At 38.6% G+C, this 24,989-nt stretch overlaps 1 protein-coding gene across 1 annotated transcript; it reads left to right on the top strand.

Moving 5' to 3' along the window:
- The first annotated feature begins 4,496 nt into the window (after positions 1-4,496).
- LOC145772676 (acyl carrier protein-like) lies at positions 4,497-23,285 on the top strand. The gene is made up of 4 exons (XM_082584547.1): positions 4,497-4,687; positions 18,249-18,362; positions 18,570-18,657; positions 22,510-23,285. Exons 1-4 carry the CDS (start codon positions 4,532-4,534, stop codon positions 22,599-22,601), a joined length of 450 nt encoding a protein of 149 aa, XP_082440673.1. The 5' UTR covers positions 4,497-4,531; the 3' UTR covers positions 22,602-23,285.
- Positions 23,286-24,989: the final 1,704 nt, after the last annotated feature.

Genomic DNA, 24,989 nt, shown 5'->3' with positions numbered 1-24,989 from the left:
AAACACAATAACGGTAAAACGCTCACTAGTGTTTACATGACATTTACAAACTTAAAATAAGCAACCCTATGCTCACAGGACAATTTCGAAATTCGAAGACAGACGTTTTAATCAACCACTGGGACGGTGTGGCTGGACATCGCATTGAAATAACTTTAGGCGACCCTCAGCTACAACTACAATCTGATTGGTCAGTCGGTGAAATCGTATGCAAAGCGCAAATATGCTTCCCGGAAAGTATTTTTATCTTCATGCTCTTTAACTTCTAAAGAAAAGTATTTTTGGTTATACTTGTACGCTGATACCTTCTGCGGGCCGCAGCGATACAGCTTGGCGGGCCGCATGCGGCCCGCGGGCCGCCATTTGGTGACCCCTGATCTACATGAACAGCACTTTGAGCCTTTCAGTGCTTGGCAAAGTTAATATTGCTACACTTATAGATTCTGGATACCGGTATCAACTCTCCATTACTAAACATAATGAAGAAGTAATGAAAAACAGAACAGCATTGTCAAAGATTATAGATTGTATAAAATTTTGTGGCAAATTTGAATTGCCATTAAGGGGACATGATGAAAGTTAAGGCTCAAAAAATCCTGGTGTGTTCATGGGGTTAATTGATTTTGCTTCCAATCTTGACTCACGCTTCCAAAATCATTTTAATTCTGCAAAGGTATTCAAAGGTACATCCAAAACTATTCAAAATGAGCTTTTAGAAACAATTCTTGAGCTTTGCAAAAGCAAAATCAAAGAAGAAATATCACAGTCTGAGTTTGTAGCAATCATGTGTGATGAAACTACTGACATCTCAGAGAAGACACAGATGGTAATTGTACTATGGTATGAAAGTCATGGGAAGCCTGTTGAAAGATTTTTTTTTAATCCTGCTAACCAGACAGCAGAAGCTCTGTCTTCAATCCTATTTCAGGAATCAGGAACTTGAAGTTTCCAAACTTGTAGCACAAACTTATGATGGTGCTGCTGCTATGAATGGTGCAAGAAATGGTGTGCAAGCAAGAATCAAGCAAGTATATACAGTATAGCAATTCACACTTTGTCCATTGTTATGCACACCAGCTAAACTTGGTTATACAAAAAGCCACTTCGCAGAATACCGGTGTCAGAGTCTTTTTTAACAGTCTTTCGGGAATCCCAAGTTTTTTCTCCAAATCTCTTCAAAGAATGGCTGCTTTGGACTAAGTTGGCGTATTCAAAGGCGTATTCCTCGCCCATTAGCAACACGATGGAATTTTAAAAGCAGGACAGTGAATGCTGTATCTGAGGTAAAAGACGCACTTATAGAATGCTGCTCAACTTTGGAACAAAGCAACTCTTCAGTGACTGGCTTTGCTGCTGCTGGTATAAAACGAATGAGCCTCATAGATCCAAAATTTGTGTTTTGGTTAGATCTCTTTTCGAAAATCATGCCTCATGTTGACATACTGTTTGCTTAGCTGCAGTCTGTGGAGCTTGAGTCATTTAAAGTGCAGTGCTCACAAGATAATTTTCTGTCAGCAATACAAAGAGTAAGGGAAGGCATTGCTGCAGAGAATGAGTCACCTTCACCCACACGGAGAATGCCTGAATCCCAAATAATTGATGCTAAAGAAGTATGTGATGTTGTCTTAATGCAGTGTCAAGAAAGGTTCAAGTTCACCAATCATCTTGAAGCAAGCAATTTATTTAATTTGAAAAATGCTTCACAATGTGCAAGACAGTTTCCAGAAAAAGCTTTAGAAAAATGATGTGAAGCATACCCTATGCTATTTAAACTATTAAAGACCAGCTTAAACCGGAGCTGTCTGTTCTCTATTCCAGAAATGACATGCATTCAGTGAGTGGACTTGTGCAGCTGCTTTCATTGCTAAACCTGGAAGGAATGCAATCAACTTTTTTTAAAGTAATAAAGCTAGCTAAAATTTACTTACCAAGCTCCAATGTCAACAGCAGAACCAGAACGTTGCTTTTCGTCACTAAAAAGGATTAAAACCTTTTCTTGCAGCACCATGTGTACTGAAAGACTTTCTGCATTAGCCATGGTGTCAATAGAAAATAGCTTGATAACTGAAACCAAAGATTTCAATGAGAGGGTAATTGACCATTTGCCAATGCAAAAAGTCGCCGAATGGAATTTATCTATAAATAAAGGTCAGCTGTCCTTTGCATGTGATGCTCAGTAATGTGTAGCAAAGATGAAATGTGAGACTTATGGCTTGAGCGAGATCAATGGTTAATGGTTATGAGTGACTTATACTTTGCCATCCAGTGGGCATTTATACTTGTGATAGAATTGAGATTTTGTCCTTCTGTTTTGTGATACATGCAGAGTTGCTAGCTGGCTTCAGCTGGCAAAAGATAATTTTGTAGGAAAGAATAAAAATTGTTAACTTTTAAGCATTTTTAGTTCTGGAGCAGTGGGTATATAAATACAGGGTGCTCCAAAAAAGATGTAGTTACGGTTACATAGCCTATACTGCGTGTATACTGCAATATACTGCGTGTGTGCGAAGATCATGCACCTTGGAATGAGATCGTTTTTAACTGCAAAAAGTTGTTTGCTATGTGTTTTCTAACTAATCACTTAAAGTTAAATTTAAATCCAATTTTATGGCTCAACGTAAGTCAAATCAAATTTGTAGATAGCGTCAGATATTTGCGTGTATTTCTTGACACGGCAATGTGTGATGACAAGGATGTAAACCGACAAGTGCGATCATTATACTGTTTTGCTAATAAATTAAAATCAAAATTTTACAAGAGCTCCAGTGAAGTTAAAAATGTTCTTTTTCATTCATATTGTACCCCAATGTATGCGTGTCACCTTTGGGAAAATTATCACCAACGTGACATTAATCACTTGCGTGTTGCATTCAATAATGCATTTAGAATTATTCACAATTTGTCCAAACATTATAGCGTACGTGAACATCAAGTCTTGTGTAACATTTGATGCATTACAACGGAAATGTGCCTTTTCTTTTGCTGGAAGATGTGAATGATGAATCATCGTCAAACTGTATTGTTGCTTCCCTGATGATGTCTGACTGCTATCGCAACTCAAATTACCTCCTTCATTACAAAAACTACTACAAAACTACCTACCACTATCATCTATGCATGCCGTTACCTAGCCTTGATGGCTGCTATGGCACAGAAGTGATATCAACATTCATCGATAAATAAAGTTTAAATTTATTTTTATAGTTGGGTGTTTGAACAGATTAAGTATGATGTTTCATTTTGAATTGATTTTGTTTCGCTCGTTTAATTTGTGTGATAGGGATCGCATGATCTGAAATGGACGACTGATTAATTAATTTATTGCTTACTTCAGCGTCATTGCTGTGAATGTACTTCTGTTTGTCTTTTGTTTCTGTGTATTTTTTTTTGTGTGGATCGTTTATGGACATTCGTGTCCGATGCCGGCGATCGACAATAAATATTTGCAGACAACAAACTAAGCGAACTATTGAGAAAACGACGAAGTGCATAGAACATAGTTTCCTTTGTATTTAGCACTTATTTTGAATATATAAATTTGAAATATTAGTACTTTTCAAGCTATACAGCAGCATTTTTGACTGTTATTCCACTCCCAAATTTCTTTTGAAAATGCTCTCAAAATGCACCAAATTAAATGTAATCGTAAAAAATTTTCTGGGGGAGGCCCCCCAGACCCCCCGCCGTGGGTGTCGCCTTCGGCGACACGCCCGCGAAGCTCGTCTGATATCGCCCTCCAACAATTCCTGGATATACCAACTTGCAGCCCCCCCAATTCAGGAAGTCACCAGCCGCCACTGGGTTTGCACATCCCAAAGACCGGCACTGCAACGTTGCCTAATGGTTAGGGCAGAGGAGTAGTAATTTCGATTGCAAGGGTTCGATTCCCACCCTCTGCTAATACTATTTTTTCTGCAACTGAACTGAGTGCAAGAAGAATCGTAGTGACTGCAAACAATGGAGTTTATGAGAAAAGTTGTGACTAAAACACCAGTAATGTCATATACGATACGCATGGTTGCGGTTACCTCTTCGGGCAGTGTAATACGTAAAAGTGCCTACCAAGAATTACATACACAAATATAACATAATTAAAAAAAAAAATCTTTTTTTAATTTCAAACACAAAAATGCAAATTTTTAATAAGCTTTTGGCAACATCTTTCTCTTGGGCAATCAATCGTAACAATTAAACAATAACATGCAAGTGGCCGCCAAGGTTGCCAGGTTGGCCTTTATGGGGCCAACTTTCAGAAATTTGGCCTTTTTGAAAGCCAGTTTGCTCCCCAATTTTGGGTTGGCTCTTTGGCCTTTTTCAAAACCAGTTGGTTCCTTAAATTTTAGTTTGGCCGTTTTCAAAGTATGAAAAATTTTAGCTTTTCAAACAAAGTTATCTAGATGTGCCCTGATCGGAATCATATTTTGTGGTTAATATCTATATAATACTATTCAATTATATACCTGTGTTTAACTTACATGTTTTTATAGGAGGAACACTTAAATGGTTGTACATAAGTGCTGTAATCTTTAATATGGCTAGTTTAACAAGAACTTCGTACCTGTTTCGTTTCACAAAAACTTTATCCTCATCCCTTAGAAGTTCAGTATCTATTTCTCAAGCCTCATCAAAGTGTTTTATATCAACTGAGGTTGTCAAATCAAATGCCACACCAAAATTTTTATACCAAGTATGTAGTTAGAACAATACTGATTTATTTAACTTGCCAGTTGGTAGAGCTGCATTATTTATCTTTCGTTTATTTTTGGTAAATATTATTTATTATTATTATTTATTTGCAATCAGACTCAAAGTCCATAGAATTCAAATTTTTAACAGTCATCACACAAAACATCAGACTAACACAACATCAAGCAGGCTACATCAAACAACGTACAAAATACTGTTGTAGTGAATATAAAATGTAGAATTAAAGTAGCAATCAGAAGACATAACATTGCGCAAAAGTGGATTAATTGATCTTTTGCAACGTTCTACAACTGCATAGCAATTTTTTCTTAATAGAGCATCAAATGTTAACATGTCGTTCTGTACTAATATATATAAATATATACCAATAAAATAAACTATTTCTGTATAGTAGGGACCCGCCAAAAATGATACATCACATATGTTATAGTAACCTAGTTTTCACTTCCCTGCAGCTGTGCCGTCTGGGTGAAGGCTCTTTGTAGAAAACCATTGTTTTGCATCTGCTTGGATGTAGATGTTATTAGATATTATCACAAAACCTTTATTGCATAACTTTTGGTTATCACTAACTGCAAGTTTTTGCAACTTTTTTTACAGTTTCAAACTGCTTACAGTTAACAAAACTTAAACAGAAAAATAATTCGAGTCATTTTCTGAAATTTTACACTGATTTTTTTTCATTTTTACATGCAACTTTGAACTGTAACTTTTTCCAAGTAATATATATGCTAAAAGGGATAAAGAAAATTTATTTGTGTTCACTTTTAGCAGGCCTCGAAACTGAAGGCGGCCATCGCAGCCATTGCCGCGATTAACCTACAAAAACCAACATTTTGTCCGCCGGGTCTCGCCCTTCCGTCGGCCGCATTTGTCCGCCATGAAGTTCTGATAAATTTTTACGCAAATGGCCTTGTGAATAAAGTACTTTGCCACTTATAATCACAAAGGATTAGAAAGCACCCGATAAATCACAATACACACTGTCTATGCTTGAATTGTTATTATTGATTGACCCAGCAGGACGGTGATGTCTGACATAAGCAAGATGCAAGTGACATCACAATATACTTTATTCAGTCTTCGAAATTAGCGTCGGCAATGCGTGAATGGATCATTCAACGTTGTTATATGTCAAATTAATGTAAAACAAACATAAATTTCTTATTGGGCGTTGTTGTTACGCAATGTAACACGCCGAAAAATTAAATCGATTTGTGCTGACTCGAACGTTGAATCAACCTAAAATTAACTTACTTTTCTCCCCGTGATTTATTTAACTTGAATTACTGTAACAGTGTGTGATGTGCGTATCTTGTTGCTCGCTTCATCACTACTTTTGGTATTATTACATCACAACAAATCAAACAGTGCGGTCGTGATAGACTACTCTAGTATATTTTTCGCTTCTCGTTTTACATGTTTTAGTACAATTGTTTCGTAATAAACGTTTACAGCAATTGCCGAGGCAATTTCAACTTTTATCGTTTGGCCTCGGCAACGTTTCTGCCGAAGTAAAAATGTGCTAATTTTGAAGACTGTACGTTGATGCGTGTTGAAGTTCCGATGGCCGCCATGTGCTTGTGATTGGCCGCCGAACAGCTTGCTTCAGTCGGACATGTTTGGCCGCCGAAAAAAAAAAGTTGTTTCGAGGCCTGCAGATAGTGACCTAAAACCGTATCGTACTTTACTTGTCTGTGTTTTTACTGTTGTTTCTTACAACTATATCATCAAGGTTGCCAGATTGCGCTCAAATTACTCATTGGCGTCGATATTTTACTCACATAAGGCGATTCCAGGGGGACAAAAAGTCCCCGCTGAATCTGAAAGCATTTTCTAAAATTTTCCGTTTTTAGGCTAAACGATTATAATTCACTATTAGTGCACCCACATGTCAGTCTGTTGCGATTGTAGTGCAACATTTAGCACACTCTTTAGTTTGGCTGCAATTGCGCAAAGTTGACCTAACACCATGGGGCCTGGAAGACACAGCCTTCCAAATCGGCGTCAGCAATTGCCGGCAGCTGAGGCAAATGCCAAACTAAAGTAATCGAACAAAACATGAATTCATGAATTGCGTCTGCAAAAAAGTACCGGCACAAATTTTGAAGACAGTGTACTGAAACCCAGTCAGTAAGTCAATTTTTTTACATTGGTTAAACGCCTGTAATAAACGTTGAGTCAATGTGAACACAAGAATGATGTCCGTCAACAATTGTTTACCTAAGTCGAAAAAACGTGTCCAGTAGCGGAAAGGAAACTTGTAACTCACGATGTGAGCGTCAGTATCATTAAAAACAGGTGGTCAAGTGCATTGGCGTAATTTTTTTTAAAAATTTGACAAAATTAGGGGTGCTCTAAGTTATCTTATGAAAATCGTCAATATAGGCTAATCAATTGAAAACCTGACCGATGGAAAATGTTAAAACAAATGACTCAATCTAATAGTAAATTCAACCATGTTTACTGTTTAGCCTACAGGCCTCGAAATTTGTACTTTTTTTCCGGCGATCAAGCATGTCCTGCCGGACTGGCCCTTTCAGCGGACATTTAATATCTCAACCGGACATATTTTTTGCATACGTAGATTTTGCACAAAATTACACTACAGTATTGTGTAGTCGTGTTTGTAGAAGATTTTCTACAACAGAATAACTCTGCAATGGTTGATGGCTTAATTAACCGACCCTGAAGTATACTGGAGCAGATTGCTTGCAAATAAATCAGTGCGTTAATGACAGTCGTGTAATGACGCAATAAACACAATTGAAAACAACAATCCAAATTTCCTTATTACGAAAGCAACTACGATCACTTATTCCGTGGTTTTCGCGTTATAAAATCGTTGTGCCGAGCGATTACTGCTGGCGCGGGGTCGTAAATCTCCAGCTCAGGACGGTCCAGACAAATGCGCAATAATGTTAGCCCTCAATGGTGTTAGTGTTAAATTTCTATCAGTATCAGCGTGAATAAGGTCGCCACATTCGCCTGTGCACGTGCGGAACCCAGCTGAGACTTGCTTCTCTGTGACGTTTCTTTTTAACAAACGATCAATGTAACGCAATAATCCTAATTGTTAAAATTAGAATACATATCCTGCCGGAAATTTCAGACAACTTTATTTCAAGGCAACAGTGCAAGGCGTTGAAATGATGTAAAAATGGCTACTTTTGCCATCAGCTCGTTAACAACGCTACTCTAATGTGATCTTTAAAGCAATTGCCTCTACTATTAATTGTTTCAGCTCCGTATTTGTTCGCGTTAAACAAACAATTGTAACAATTCAAATTTAAAATATATTTTTGCTGCATTAGCTCTATTTTTGTCAAGAATTTTGCGGCGGTCATTTATGACCGACCAATGAGTCGGCTTCGGCAGACATTCAAGGTCATTCCGGAGGTCATGTCCGCCATGACCGCCGGAATTTCGAGGCCTGCAGCCTACGTCATGAAACGTCGAATCAACATAAAAGAAGATAACTTTGTCATATGTGTAATCGAATAGACTGCAGCGGTATGTCAAACGATCAGATAGAAATGAAAACAAGTATTACATGCGAGGCGAAAGTGATCTTACATTGAATATTGAAATATATTCGACTTTAATTTGTTCACGTCTGCCTTATAATGCGGCTTGCTATAAATTAATCACATCCAAATTTGTTTCTGCGGGTCGTTGTCTTGGAAACAAACTCCGTGACAAGTTCTTCCATGTTTAATTTCTCCGCCAATTCGTGATGACTACCTATAACGGCCAAATTGTTCAATCGTTGTTGCGTTTGAGTGCTGCGAAGGTAGGTCTTCAAGCGTCGTAATAACGAAAAGGAACGTTCGGCTTCACAGGAAGAAGTCGGCATAACAATGTAAGTTACCAAAGCTGCATATATATTTGGCATTATATCGACCATTGACGGCTGTGCAATGAATTTCTGACGTAGCGTATTCACTGTCACAACATCACCGTCACGTTTGCAACAAGCGAACCACTGTTTGCGTTCACGCAGCAAATCCTTGCGTTCCCAGTCACCATCATAAAATTTGGTTACTTTCGTAACATCGGCTTCTTTCATTGTGGGATTCTCTAGCAGCTCTCGTAGCAAATTTGCCATTCGGTATGATAAAGAAGGGAAACGGCTAACGATTGCATCTGACGCCGTTTGCAGAATGTTTTTGTAGACGTTTGAGTAGAAAACAGCAATTTCGTCTTCTGAAACGGTGAAGTTCTTGCGAGACTGCCGGGGAATTTTGGGGAGATCTAACCTCAAGTCACAAGCATATGATTTGCATTCTTCGTAAAATGATGTAGCATTATCTGCAGAAGAGCTATCGGCAGTCAGAGTCTCTACAAGCGATTCCATCCAACCGCTAACATCACCAGCTACTACGTTCCTACCTTGACAAGATTTGTGAACTGGGTGAATAGTTTGGAAGAGATGTTGTAGCGAGCGAAGTCCAAAGTAGTTGCAAAATCTTTCCAAGCTTTGCAAGTGGCCAACAGCTCGACCGCGAATGCTCCCAGAGACCCAGACTGTGACATGTCATTCCCAATTTCTTCTAAAAACTCCAGAATAGAGGGATATTGGCTCAAAAAGCAGTTCAAGGCGTCCAATCTTAACACCCATCTTGTATCGCTGAGTGGTTTGATTTGACTCACCTTGCTTATATTAGGATCGGAGTTTGTCGCCAATATTCCCTTGAAAATACTCCAACGTTTTGGTGAATCTCGTATAAAATTTATAACTGCGTTCAGGAGTGTCATCGCTTGACTGGCAATGATGTTGTTATGACAGGCATCCTGTACAGCTAAATTTAATTGATGGCCACTACAGTGAAAATACAAGGCCTTATGATTTTTATCGGCAATGCGTTTTTGAAGACCGGTTACCTTCCCTGCCATATTGCTCCCTCCGTCGTACCCTTGTCCTCTCAATTGGTTGAAGTTGAGGTTATACCGCAAAAGAACATCATTGATGATTCTATAGAGTGATTCCGCATCTGTTTTCGGTGTTTCGTAAAAACCCACGAAAACTTCATCACTTTCTAAAGAGCTTGTGCAGTAACGGAAACATATACTTAATTGTTCTTTGTTGGAAATGTCCGATGTTTCATCGGCTATAATGGAAAATACGTACTTATCAATATTGTAAAACTTATTGACTCCCAGAGATTGACTTCGGATGTTAAAGATCACTTGACGGATAATTTTGTCCCCGATAATTTTGATTATTTCGTTTTGAATTTTTGGTGAAAGGTATTTATCACAAGCATCTGATGATAGGTAAGACATTACTTCATTGTTATAAATCCCAAGGAGCTTCAGGAGATTCCAGATGTTGGATGAAATCTTTTCATCGCCATGTCCCCGTAATGGTGTACATGATTTTCCACAGAAAAGAATAGCATTAAAAATAGCTGATAATGCAACCCTGTTTTTGCGTTGCTCTTCTTGGGTGCGACTGCAAATTCGTGCACGGTTGTGTGAATCACTGAGGCTGATCTGTACAAAACAATAATATTTAATAGTAGCCTACAGTTAATTTTCAAGCTTATTTTTTATATGTTGCGCTGATATTCATCTTGACGAGGCCTCTCCGCATATTGATTACAAAACTTCATCACTTGAGCGTCTTTTAACTGTATTAATATGCCTGGTGGGCCACCAGGCTACTACCACAATACCGTACGACATTACTACTACTATACCACTCTACTACCACCACCAGTGGTGGCAATTATCACTTATGCTAACTTACGTTTAGAACATTTGTAGATTGTTGATGTAAATCTGAATTTTTGTGCTTCTCTAAAGAGGAGGTTCCTTTGCGAAAAGTTTTCCATGCTGAACGTCTCAATATCCATGGCGTTGATGTGCCGACATTGACACGTTTATTCGCAGTGGCCCAGTAACAGAAGGAACAGTAGCAGCTTCCATCATCGTTTAGTCTTAACCAGTTATATTGAGAAAACCATTCTTTTTGCGCGGATCGATCTCCGTTGTCGTTTCTTGGCATAACTTCCGGAAATTTTGTGAGAGGAGAAATATCGGGCAAACTATGCGTATCTACTTCCGTTTGATTTTTGCAGCTGTCAGCTGATGAACCTGGGTTACTACTTGTAGGCCTACTTGCTGCTTCATTAGCGCTTGGGCGAGGCCGCTTGGGCGCAAAAAAACCTGCAATGCTTGTCTGATTTGTTTTTTTCATCTTAATAACTCTTGGTATCTGAAATACAATCTCTGATTCTTGATGCAACTGATTTGGATTACAACTAGCTTGAAATGAGATTTTATTCGACTCTGACTCCTTTATCGTTGAACTTTCTTTCATTAACTATCTGTTGCGTCACAAACGAACCCCTGCGGCTTCGCCGTTACATATTGCATCGACGGGAAACCAATCGATTTTCCAACCAGAGCCAGACAAATTGTTTTCTCTCGAACGGCACTTCTTGACGCAGTGCGCGTGTTTGTGCTTAATTGTTACAATCATGTCTGCCTTTGATATGTGTGGCGCTGCGTGCCACCCACAAATGTAAAACACTGAAAATATTGCGCTTTGGTAAAACGACTTTCAAGAAAGAAAAAAAAACGTTATTTAGCAATGCAAATTTCCATTTGAATCGGTGTATTTTGTATGCAAACCAGGGCCCAGGGGTGCTCTCGCATTTATATTGTTACCTCAGATTTTCATTTTGGGGTGCTCAAGCACCCTTCGCACCCCCGAAATTACGCCTATGGTCAAGTGCAAGTTCAAACAAAACTAGGTCAGTAAAGTGTGCTACAAAGACCCCCATGACGTTCTTGAAGCAGAGATTTTCGTAATGTGTAAGATTTCACTCGAAAAAAAAAATATTCAATGGTCTTGAGTCGCAAATATAAATGTTGCGGCTTTGACGTTTTCAACATTTGCTTCTTCGATTTCCGTATCGAAAACGCCACACAATTTAAAAATAGTTACGCAAGTTACTGTAAACAATGAAGATTGAATATATTGCCTTTGGTGGTGGGTGTGGTTTTCACCTTTTTAAGCATTTTTATTGGTTTTCTGTAAGATGTTTTTTTTTTGTGATCAGTTGCCTGCATTAACGACGTCTATTGCAGCTATTATTACCTAGCACAGTGGTTTTCAATCTTTTTTGAGCCATAGAACCCTTTATCTATACACTAAAACATTCTTCCGGTGCCCAGACGAAATTTTATATATAATAATGCAATAAAGTAAACAACAATTGATTCACTTTCATTTTTCTCAGTGCGATATCTCAGTGCGATTTCCTCATCCGCCGCACAGGTATGGCCAGTACCAACCAAATACATCCCAAGATGGAACTTCCGGAAAGCGGACTGGGAAAAGTACAACGACCTTGTAGAGCAGCAATGTAATCAGATTCCTGAAGCAAACACCGTAGGAGTGGACGCAGCATACAAAAAATTCTGCCAACACCTCATCAAGGCAGCCAAGTGATCTATCCCAAGGAGCTGCAGGAGAAATTTCATCCCAACGTGGGATAACAAATGTCAACAAAAATATGATATTTTTATGTCATCCGAACATGGCTTGTTAGCTGCGGCAGCCGCTACTCCGCTACTGACTTAACAGACTGCATCAACAGGAAAAAAAAGAGATAGATGGGAGGAATCCGTCGCTGGAATAGACTTCACCCACTCAAGCCGTAAAGCCTGGTCAACGCTCAGCCGCCTCACAGGCAGGACCACGAAACCAAAGCCATGCCCTATAATGGCCAACTCCATAGCGAAACAACTTCTCGCAAATGGCCAATGTCAAGGAGCTGATAAAGCGCATGCCAGAGCAGTGAAAAGTGAAATCAACCAAGTATGGAAGGTACCCAGTTCAAGCTGTTTCCTATCTACCTCTTTTAACATCTCTGAGTTGGACGCAGCCATCAAACACCTAAAAACTGGCAAATCACAAGGCCCAGACAAAATCCCATCAGAGCGAATTAAACATATTGGACCACTCGCAAGAGAGTAGCTGCGACAGTTCATGTCATTCTGCCTGAAGAAGTTGCTCCTCCCAAAGATCTGGAGGAAAGCTAACATCATAGCCATTAGAAAGCCAAACAAGCCAGCTGATAACCCTAAAAGTTACAGGCCCATTTCCTTGCTCTGTGTGACATACAAGTTACTTGAGCGTCTCTTACTGAGCAGACTCGAATCAATTGTTGACCCAAAACTGCCAAAAGAACAAGCTGGATTCCGACGCGGCCGATGCACAACTGACTAGGTTGTCAAGCTTACTGATGACATCGAAAGTGGTTTTGAAGCCCGTGAGAAGGTGGGTGTTGTCCTAGTGGATCTTACAGCAGCCTGTGACACTGTGTTGCACCGTGGTCTTACTATGAAACTATTACAACTCATTTCTGACCGACACATGGTTAAGTTTCTGGTAGAGACTAGAGACCATCTCAAACCGTACCTTCATACTGCATACCAACAAGGAAAAACCCAGCAGACCACGTCGCCTGAAAAATGGCATCCCCCAAGGGTTAACAGTTAACACTATCGCCACTTCTATTTAATATCTATATAAGTGACCTCCCATGCACTACTACATCGCAACAGTATGGCTATGCGGATGATTTAGCTCTTCTATACGCTCACAGGAACTGGCGTGAGGTGGAAAGAAAACTTGAAACTGACCTGAAACTAGTGGCTGACTATCTGGACAAGTGGAGGCTCAAACTGAATGCGTCAAAAACAACAATCTCCGCTTTCCATCTAAATAATCGGTAATCTCAGCGTCAACTGTCTGTCTCGCTAAAAGGAAATCCTTTACCATATACTGCAAACCCAACTTACCTTGGAGTAAAACTTGACCGGCAGTTGACCTACAGACCCCACATCGAGTCACTCCGTGCCAAGGTTACCTCGCGAAATAATCTCTTGAGAAGCCTTGCAGCTGAACAGGATGGGGAGCCCGAGCATCAACCTTGCGTACAAGTGCACTAGCCTTAGTCTACACCAGTGTTTCTCAAACTTTTTTAGTCCATCGCCCCCTTTTCGTTATTGAAATAAAATTTCGCCCCCCTAACTCTGTCAAGTAAAATAAACATTGATAATAGAGTGTTAGACAAATTTAGTTTTGGGAATTTAATCAACGAAATTGACAGTAACATGAATACATGATAATGTTCAATGAGATGGATGAGCTTGGCGACTTTTACAAAGTTTTGAAATGTTTAGCAACATCTTCGTAAGATAGAGTCGAAGATCATCCCGTTTATGAACTAGCAAGCGTTTCTTTGCTTTGAAAGCATCAATGCCACAGCCGAAAACCCCTTTTCAACCATATGTATATGAAGTAGGAAACGACAAAATCCACATTCTAGCTTCTTTCCAGAGAAGCTCATATTTGCCAGCAACCTGGCACCAAAACAAATCGCATCGATCATTTCTGAATTTAACTCTTGACTCATCATCTGTATGCATATCAATGAACTGCTCTTGAAGTTCCACTTCTACAGTATGTCTGTAGGTTCGGTAGAAAAGGGTTGTACCACCCAGTTTAGAACATGGAGGTCCACGAGATCTGGAAAGCGAAGTTTCATGTCTTTATGAAGCATGTCTAAATGTGAGCAGTATTTTTTCCGTTGTTCTTCTGTAATAACATTCTCGCTCAAATTGGAAAACTGAGTTAAAGACATTTTGATCTGCGTTTTTATCTTGTTGACGCATTTTATCACAATATTTAGTGATTCATGCAGTTCAGGACTAAGCTTACGGGCAACTAAATGCTGACGGTGAGTTACACAATGTATATGAAGGGCTTAGAAGCAGACCGGTCTAAACCACAAAAACATTATTTTGAGTAAATCGCAATTTAAGTATTTTGAGTACCAAAAAATCGACAAACAATACACACAACAATGCTTGCAAGTTTATTGGATATTGTGACAAGCCTCATCCGTTATCCACTGAATGTTTCAAAAAATCGCAATAACTACTGAACAAAATACAAAAATACGGTTAGACCATTGTGGCACACATTGTAACATAACAATACAAACTACAAAAATGCTGTTAGACCATTGTAGCATACATTGTAAGTTACAATTTTGGGAGTTCTATCTACAGTTGGATCTTTTAAGGGCTGAAGAATATTTAGGTTTGGCAGAAAAACTTTACCAAAAGAAAGTGTCAATGCATTTAAGGAATAAAAGCAGTTCTATTGTGAAAAACTTTTGGGATATCATTAACTCACACAACTTTCCTCTAATCATTTTCGTTTTCATGATCTGCTTCGTCTGGTAGCATCTCATCAAGATCCTGATCTGCAGAACTACGCAAGTTCTTATAGAAATCGTAATTGACAGGAGGAACATAATCCAACAAATCGTTGATATCTTTTAGTTTTAACGGGTTAATCAGCACAGGCTGATCATGAAGACGATTGAGAACTGCCACACCATTGGCTGGTCGACCACGACTTTGACGCTTTGCCAAATCCAATACATTTCATTCAGTAATATCAGTCAAGTTGTACTTGAAATACATTAAACTTGGTGATTCACTGACAAGTTTGATCCATTGAATTTTTAACCACTCCACCTTTCTGCCACCAGTATCCCTTTTTCTGATCACCAGTTCTTTTTTGTAATCACTCACACCAATAAAGTCTTCTGAAGACATGGGAATAACGTTGAAAGATTTTTTTCCTGTTTGCCTCTGCAACAATGTCCATCCACTGCTGCGGAATGTAAACATTCTCATGACGCTTTTTCGCGGTTTCTACTTTTGCAAAGTCACTATCGTTCGAAAGATAACTATGGCCAGAAACCATGAATTTGTGATTGACTTCTTCAATACCAAGTCTAGCTACTCCATAACTCCACAAAAGAACAATATTAATATTTCTGTTTTGGCCACCACAGGAATCGCTGTATGCATGAAATTATTGAAAAAATATTGAAAATAGCCAAATTTGCAAATAATGACAACTGACAACCCTGAAGCATTTGCACAGCAGCTGCTTTGGCTCAAGCGCAGGTGAAAAATTGTAGCTTAGACCGCTTTGGCTCAAGCGCAGGGAAAAAATTATGGCTTAGACCACTTTGGCTCAAGCAAATATGAAAAAAACCGAAGAACTTGAAATTAGTCTGCTCATTTCGCCTTCACATACACGTGATAACGGTTAGACCGTTATAGCATAAACAGATAATATCGATATCTGTTGAATGGCATCTTTAAATCAAATTTGACATTTTTGGGGTTAGACCGGTTTGCCTCTAAGCCCTTCATATATTGCAATAAGTCCAGGAGTTGCTCTTTTCATCAGTGCAATGAACCCTCGATACTTTCCAATCATTGCCCAAGCACCATCAGTTGCGCATTGTAGAATATTCTTCAGTGGATCCCCTTCTCTTCGTAGAAGTTTTTCACTGCATTAAAGATGCTTGATGACCGCATATCTGTAGGAAGACTGAGCGCAAAAATCATTTCTTCTTGTTCTCATATTATGAACAAAACTCACATATCCAAGCAGCAGCGATATATCGTCGTTCAAGGTGGATTCATCTATTGGCAGTAAATGGTTTGCGCGTGGGAATGTTGTTAGCGCGTTGGACTGTTATTGGTGGTTTGATAAATTCGCCCCCTTCGAGTGTTTTCGCCCCCCAATCGCCCCGTTTGATTTTTTCGCCCCCCTGGCGCTCAAAATCGCCCCCAGGGGGGCGATTTCGCCCACTTTGAGAAACGCTGGTCTACACTGTAAGTCTACACACTCTACAGCTCAGCCGAATATGCCTCAGCTGTGTGGAACCGCAGCAGACACACAAAAAAGATGGATGTATGCATTAACGACACCTTGCGCATCATCACTGACTGTCTCCGCCCCACATCTACTGCTTGTCTGCCAACTTTGGCTGGCATTGCTCCTGCTCATGTCTGTAGGGAAAAAGCCTCTCACAAACTGGCTTTGCATGCAAGACTCGATCCTCAACACCTTCTCCACAGTCACTCCCAAAGAAATGGACTAGTCAGACCTCAACGCCTATCATCAAGGCGCCCATTCCATCGATATGCTACACAGCTTGTAGATAAGAACTTCAGCTGCATGGAGACATGGACCCAGGAATGGAACGAGCTGCCACATATCCCTCCCCAGTTTTCAGTTATACCAGCACTGTAGATCCCTCCTCAAAAAAGGCATGGGTCACATTGAACAGGATCAGATGTGATGTTGGCTGCGCTGGAGCTAATCTGTTTAGGTAGGGGTTGCATAATACGCCGATATGTGTCTGCGGAGTGGTAGAACAAACAATGCAACACATACTCCACGAATGTTCCATCTTACGGCCCCCAAGTGGAATCATTGGTATTCGACAACTGGACCCAACTACCGTATCTTGGCAGCACGAGGAGGTATTGCCAATCTAAGCTACTATTATACAAGTCAAACGAGAGAAGAAGAAGTGCGATATCTGAGCCTGATTGGATGAGCACAAGTTAATATTCGAAACAAACCTGAAGCTCTTGTGATTCAACCGAATAAATTAAATGCGGAGCACCTCACGATCTTTTATGAACATAAGTGTTTTGCGGAACACCGGTTACAAATCACAGACCTAACAACTTTCTTTTATGCCGCCAAGGTCTAAGATCAACTGTAACAGTCATGGAATGTTACATAATGAGAACGATGTACGCAACAATAACAAAATGATCGCTTAAAACAGCTCTTTTTGCTAACTGAGCAGTGGGCTAAAATAAATATTATTTTCCAAAAAGCATTTATTTTGTTTTCCTTTTGGCCTTCACACGTGGTTCACTTTTGCAGTTTTTTTTGGTCCTCTTTTTTCAGACTAAACTTTTATGTTTGTGTTTGACTAGTTCAATTAAAAAGTTTGTGGTCCATGCCATATGGCTCACCTACTTTTATAACTCAATCATCAACATCTTAACAGTCGTTGTTGTGTACCATTGCGGTAATTTCTAAGATTTTTAACGGAAATTCACATGAAGCATTCAGATGTCACATCATAAATCCGTCATTGCGCAATGCACAGGCATATGATTTGTGTGATGTATTTATGATAATAAGAATAACTAAGCATCAAATTTCTTGTTGAAATAAATTGGAAAAGCTTCATAGTTTTTCTTTTGATTGCACCAATGATGATTACTGTTTTGTGTGAAATTCGTATTATTTTTAATTTCAAATATAGTTGTGATGATGTTTTAAATGCAGAAACATGCTTAGTTTTAATACAAGCGTGGCAGTTATTTTATGCTTTGTTAAAGGATTATAAACGTATGTGATGTAAATACGTAACAATAATCCTTTTTGTTTTTTAGAAATTTACTGATGCCAGTAGGCTATGTACGTACAGTCGCACACCAACACTAATAAAACAAATTTAGGTTGAAACCGATTGCTTTATAAACACATCATGAAAGTTCTTTTGTATGCATATTGTTAATAGGATTTACTAACTTCAGCCTATGACAATTATTCGGTGCATCTCTATTTTTTTTCTTCTTTTTTAAACTTACACCGGTGTTAATTGGTAGTTTTTTACACTCAGAGATCGGTTTTCTTTACAAACCCCACGCAATTTATGAGCACGATCAGTCGAAAAGAAGTAGAAGACAGAGTCATGGAAAATCTGCGACTTTATGACAAAATTGATGTTGAAAAGGTGACTATACTGACTAACGCATGTTTTGAATGAACGACTAGTAACTAACGTTAGAAATATTTTTGCATTACTTTTCTCGATCATGCATGTTTTTATTTAAAGTATGTGTGGTATAATATATTTTGTTTCTTGCATTCGGTTTTAGTGATTAACAAGAAAGTGTTAATGTAGGCTACTAGCTTACATTTTAACTTTAATTTTATTCAGCTTACTCCCGATTGCCATTTCTCAAAAGATTTAGGTTTGGATAGTTTGGATCACGTTGAAATCATAATGTCGATTGAAAATGAATTTGGTAAGAATTATAACGAATATATATGGTAGTATATTATGCAAATTGCACTTATGTTGGTATAATGCAGTAACCATACATAGTTTCACATAAAAAATCCTTTTTATTCATAAAAAAGAAATCACCTAAAAAATCTTTCAAATACTGTATTTACTCGCTTTTTATAACAGCAAGAATTATTTTATGCTTAGGAATAACGTTAAGTTTTTAGTAGCCTTGGGTATATTCTCTAACAATACTCTGAATTATGAAAGGAAATCATTGTAGCCTATCGGTACTGCTTGCTTGTTGTCGTCAGTGTTATGAAAAATATTGTTTACAAGTTCAGATTTGACATCATGAGAAACATAAATCTTCGCCAGAATGTTTTGTTTAAATAAAATCTTGTCAGCTATTGATATTTTATAAAAACGTTTCTCTCATATGCCAGGAAAGACATAAATACCGTACGAAAAGTTAAATAAGTTTTATGTAATTATAAGCTGCTTAAACTGATAAACAGACCAAGTCTCTCGAGTTGGTGAAGAATTTATAGCCTTGCTGTGTGTTTTAGTTGCTCTGGGACAGTCTGCACTGTCTCTTCCTGTCATCGAGTATGTTCTATTGTAAATAGAGATGTACCGATACCAATATTTTGGCCGGTACCGATGTCACTTTTTTAGGCCGATACCGATGTTTTGGCCGATACTTTAGTTTTACAAAAACAAGCAATTTTGGAATTTGCAAGGAAGTATAGGCTATTGCATAAAACTATTAAAAAAGCTTTGAATCGGCATGATTTATTACAGATTCAAGAATCCAATCTCAACCGCATTGTTGTGTCATAATGGGTCTGCTACTATTCGGTGTGTCCGATTCGGTGAGAGCCTTTTTCGGTGAGAGCCCTATTCGGTGATTTTTTTGAATTTTTTTTTGAAAATTATCGGTTACCGTAGCCTAATTAAAACCCCTAACCCCTAACCTCAAACCCAAAAACCAAACCCCCAAAACCCCCCAAACCCCAAAAACCTCCAAACCCCAAAAAACCCCAAACCCTAAAAAAAAACCAAACCCATAAACCCCCAAACCCCCAAACCCCAAAAACCTCCAAACCCTCAAACCCAAAAAACCCCAAACCCCTATCCCCATCCCCTAACCCCTATATCGGCAATGATAATTGCACAAATGCCTGCAGTTAGCATGCTTCCTTGATTACTTTTGCACTTCTCTTGTCACGTGTACTCCGCAAGGCAGTACTCCGTTCTATTCTTTGAAAGAAATTGCGATTCGATCATGAACAAAGACGGTTATTTTTCTTAAATGTATTAACAAAAGAAAAATGATCGAATCGCAATTTCTGCAACAAAATACACAACGTAAGATTGTTAATCGATTCAGTGGAACCAACCGAACCCACAAGTGGAGTCCCTCATATTGAAAAATCGCCTGTTTTGCGCCGTTCTATGCGGTCCCGACGGCCGGCATTGGATTTAGACGCATCCTCTGGTCAATGGGTAATCAAGGGTTCGAGCTCGTAAGTCTACAGTTTCGCCTTACGAGCTGGGGGGGATGCACAAATGCCTGCAGTTAGCATGCTTCCTTGATTACTTTTGCACTTCTCTTGTCACGTGTACTCCGTTCTAGGCAGTACTCCGTTCTATTCGTATCATTTCATTCTGGCAGGCTAGCGAACAACAGCTTCTTTTGTTCTAGTTCTAGTGTTGAGTTTAACAATCTTACGTTGTGTATTTTGTTGCAGAAATTGCGATTCGATCATTTTTCTTTTGTTAATACATTTAAGAAAAATAACCGTCTTTGTTCAATAATTAGGCTACGGCGCGCAATAATTTAAAAAAAAAACTCACCGAATAGGGATCTCACCGAAAAAGGCTCTCACCGAATAGGGAACTCACCGAATCGGACTCACCGAATCGGACTCACCGAATCGGGCCATTCCGTGTCATAATAGTAGGTTTTAGTAATGAAAGGCCACCGTGATTGAGGACTGGGGTATAAGGGCAGAAACATTACATCATAATTGGGGTTTCTGAAAAATTAATAAAGGGTTTGCGCAAACTCTCCAAATAGGCCATCATAATAAGATGTAAAATGTACGCTAAGTCATTTGTGTAGTAGTACAAAAACTATTCGACAAGTAATGTGCTATCTATGGGCTGTAGGCACTTTAACATACTGATATCCCATTAAACCACGAACCATCAACCAATCAGAAGCTACGCTGTTCATTACGTCATCAAGGTTGCGTTTCTCAAAACAAAGGGATAAATAATGCAACTTCCCACTACTGCTGTTGCTCTTGTTTGTTGTGTAATTACCAAAAAAAGTTTAAAGCAATAATCAACTCTCTGGCTGAATGCTGAAAAGGTCACAATTGGACGGACAACCTAACATCTTATAGTTCGGGCTCGTTCAATTGAATATCGGTATGTTAAAGTTCCTACCCCTAAGGGCGCTTGTCGTTTGGTTAAGAAGCTTTTGCCAGGCCAAGACTACCCAGGCAGCAAAAATGTATAATTTGCATCGTTTTTACGTTGCTAAACGTTTAAAAAACCCATGTTACTTGGTTGTTTTTAGTAAGCTGGTTCTATCAGTTTGTGATTTAATTTCCATTTTTTGTTGTAATAAACTCATCAAGCTTAAACAATGTCAGAGTAAGTAGGCTGCGCAACGAACTCCCACAGCCACAGTTATCACCACTTGGTGCTGACAAGTCAAAGAACATCTATATATGTCTTTTGATGTTGCCGATTTGCGTCACATTTTTTTTTTTTATAGTGATACTTGCTCTTCGCTATTTCTGTTACGTTACTTGGTGTAGTGTAGCACGTGTCATCACACACCACCATGTTTCTTGACGACAGCGCAGTGTGTGTTTTGCGATTTTGAATGTTAGGTTACAGAACAAAAATTGTTCGAGACTAAATTTTCATGTCTTCTGGAGTGCCGCACGATCGAATTTGTTAATTCATTACTCGATAAAATGTTTAGATGATGTCACGTCATTATGCCGATTTGAGATATAATTTCATTCATGACGTCGTATGGATGAAAAACTTTTTCAAGTTTTATACTCTGCTGAGAGTAAAAAAGAAACACAAATGATAAATATTGGAGAAATTGAGTCTCCTTTACAACTTACTTAAGAATCGGACAACGCAAAACTGCTGAAACAAAATGTTTTGTTTAAGTGAAAGAATCACTATAAGGCTGTAAGCAATCACCATCTAATCTAATCTATATTACCATCTAATATGTAAGCAATCTTCAAAATCCGCAGCAAACACCTTTTCTTTTACATGTTTAGTATCGGCCAAATTTTTCCCATACCGATACTCAAAAAATGGCCGATATCGCCTATACCGATATATCGGTACATCTCTAATTGTAACAACACTTGAACAATCGGAAAACTTCACTCTGCCAATTTTGGTAGCCGGCCCTGCGTCAAGAACCTCTACAAGTATGCGAAACTACCAGGAATAACTTATCAAGGATTTGTCAGTCCGAGGATAGATTCAAAACCAACCAATCATGCGAGGTGAAAAATCGCTGGTCTGCCACGGAGAGCCACAAAATATTTTACTCTTTTGTAGGGTACCGTAAGCCCAAAAAATTCCTTCACATGCAGTTCACGAAAAGTGATACAATCCTTAACAACGTGGCCTGATTTATGTTTCTTAGTGGTGCACAAAAAGACGACTTTGTCACTCTTTGTGCGTGGTTAATTTGAAAAGTTCAACAGCGGGTGCAATTGCATCTATAGCCTACACGGTTGAACAATGAACATGCACACTGAAAAGAAAATTTTGATAGGGCAAGGGCCCAGTAAATGCACTTTTGTTTGTTTTTCTTCAGGTGAGCATATTCCAGACGTTGACGCGGAAAAACTATTAACGCCCCAAGGAATTATTGATTATGTTGCAACTAAGTTGGAATCGTCAAACTAGCTTAAAAAACGAAAACACTTTGATCGGTTATATTTGTTTTCGAACAAAAGAAACATAACAAAGTCCGCTGATCTACTGTGACACTTGTGTCTGATTTTTCTTACCATATTTGAAGTTATTGGGAGTATTTTTGCATCTAGATTGTATTGTGTTCCCTACAGTATACGAAGTTTGGACATTCATTAGACTTCAAAAATGTCTGTTTAGCTTATTATTGAGTTGATTTATTCCGTTGTGGATAACTCGTGTCAATTGTACAGAGATTAGTGGAATTTGATGCTTATGTTGCACCCAAGGTCGCAAAAAACTAGCAGCATCGTAAATCAGAGCTATCTGCTTGTTATCAAGAAAAAAAATTGTAACTGTTACAAAAGGTTATCATGTCGTTTTCTCTTTGCTATTTATGGTTTTGAAGAATTACGTAGCTTGTGTTGGACTATCCGGATAGAGTTTAAGTGTTAATTTTTCCTAACTATAACCCTAATATAATTTTGTTGGTTAACCAAAAAGAATGTTGAAAATGCATTTTGCATTTTTTTAGCAAACGTTAATATCCTTATCTGTAACAATTGTGAGTTTTTTTACTTTAAAAGCTACTGAAAATATGTTGAAACAATGTTAGAAATGCGTGACTGTGCCGTTTTTATCGCATGTGGGCATTCACTATAAACTGTGTGACATTTGCATGATTTTGTGAGTCACTATTTATGTAAGTTTCGGAAGAACGATTTTTTGATAATTATCATTTATTAGCCGGTTAGCTCAAATGTAAATATCCGGATAGTAAAATTCATCAATATCCAAACTAACCGTAGAGATTGTGTTACAGCACCCCAACGATGCAGACAATTTTCAGCCATTTTTTCCCTAAAAGTTTTACAACGCTCTTCAAATACGTTGGTTTAGATCTTTGGGCACCAAATCAAAACGGTTTTAAGAAAAACGCACCATATTAAAAGAATACGTGACAGCGTCTTCAAGTTCCATGGCACTTGGTTAGGTTGCGGATCTTTCAAATAATCCTCGATCCAAAATTGGCCTACCCAATGGCGTATCCTGGTTGATTTATGTAGACATGCAATGAAAGGAGGGTCATAGCCAGTGTAGAGGGGTCTGGGGGCATGCCCCCCCCAGGAAGATTTTGCAAATTTGCCTTGGGTTTTATAGCTTTTCTTGCAGTCTGAGCCTTACAAGCTGATGTAATTGTTTGAGCTGTTTTGCAAAAAATGAGGTTTGGAACGCACCATGAATCCAATGTCTTAATTTTATATCTTTATCCTGCATTGCAGGAAAGCGGACTTAAAGCGCTGTGCAGTAGGCTGGCGCAAAATCTCGAAAAAAAATTTTTTTTCTTTTAAATCTTTCGTCAGTTTGGAATATTGTTCCTTTTGGTAAATGTACCTCCTACACCAAATTTCACAAAAAAATATTAACGTTTGACCCTGGTTCACTTGGTTTGAATTTTTTCAAAATATCGAATTTTCGCTTATCCCTGAAACTGCTCACCCGCTATCTTCTAATGCACTCTAGCATCTTAATGGACACAATAAGAGGCAGTAACACAAACTTGTAGCAAGCAAAATGGTTTAATTAGCAACTCCATGAACACTGACACATGTATTACTCTCAAAATGTCGAATTCTAGCACACTTCAGACATGATTTTCTTTGTGCACTCTTCACGTAATAAATATCTACTGCTTTCAGTTTCTTGAATCATTTGACGATGCTTATCGATTTTCACAGGCCAACAAAACTTTTTTTTATATAAAGACATGTGAGAGTCATTTTAAGGTATTTCGAGGCCCCTGATTCTGAAAATGCACTAAGTTTTCTCGAATTGGCTCTAGATTTTGAGTTACAGCAAAAATATATTTTTTGCAATTTTGAGCCCCTATAGCAGGGGTCGGCAAACTTTCTGTACTACTGGGCCAAATCTACAAAATTCCGATAACGTGCGGGCCGCGTAAATTTCAACCTATAAACAATCGCCACATTATCCTATGGCGCACCTGCAACTCCTATTCCTGTGTCTATTGCACAATGAGACGTGTTTGTTGCCGTTTCATATTTATTATCAAACACGTATTAAAACGCAATGCATTGTTTTTATTTACTTATCATTTATCAATGTGAAGGATGATGTTGTTTCTGTGTCATGGTCAAGGTGTTTAAATCAACTGGCAATTTTGTTGATGATATTTGCAATACGTCATTCAAATGACGATCTGACAGGCGAGTGCGAAGTTTATTCTTTGCGTAATTCATTTTTGAAAAAAGCTGCTCACAGCAATATGTGCTTCCAAACATGCACATTACACGTTTTGCATTGTCATACAGATGAGGATAGGTGGATTTATGGTCTGGACATATTCTTTATAAAAGTTGG

Source organism: Aplidium turbinatum, chromosome 6, assembly GCF_918807975.1.
Source record: "Aplidium turbinatum chromosome 6, kaAplTurb1.1, whole genome shotgun sequence".
NCBI classification, from domain to species: Eukaryota; Metazoa; Chordata; class Ascidiacea; order Aplousobranchia; family Polyclinidae; genus Aplidium; species Aplidium turbinatum.
The sequence above is the reverse complement of the archived record's forward strand: the minus strand, read 5'-3'. Positions and strand labels throughout refer to the sequence as shown.

Excerpts from the sequence above, each read along its gene's own strand:
- LOC145772676 (XM_082584547.1), top strand. The coding sequence starts at position 4,532 with ATGGCTAGTTTAACAAGAACTTCGTACCTGTTTCGTTTCACAAAAACT. Across the intron at positions 4,688-18,248 it reads CACCAAAATTTTTATACCAA|AGATCGGTTTTCTTTACAAA; the intron begins GTATGTAGTTAG and ends TTTTACACTCAG. Across the intron at positions 18,658-22,509 it reads GTCGATTGAAAATGAATTTG|GTGAGCATATTCCAGACGTT; the intron begins GTAAGAATTATA and ends GTTTTTCTTCAG.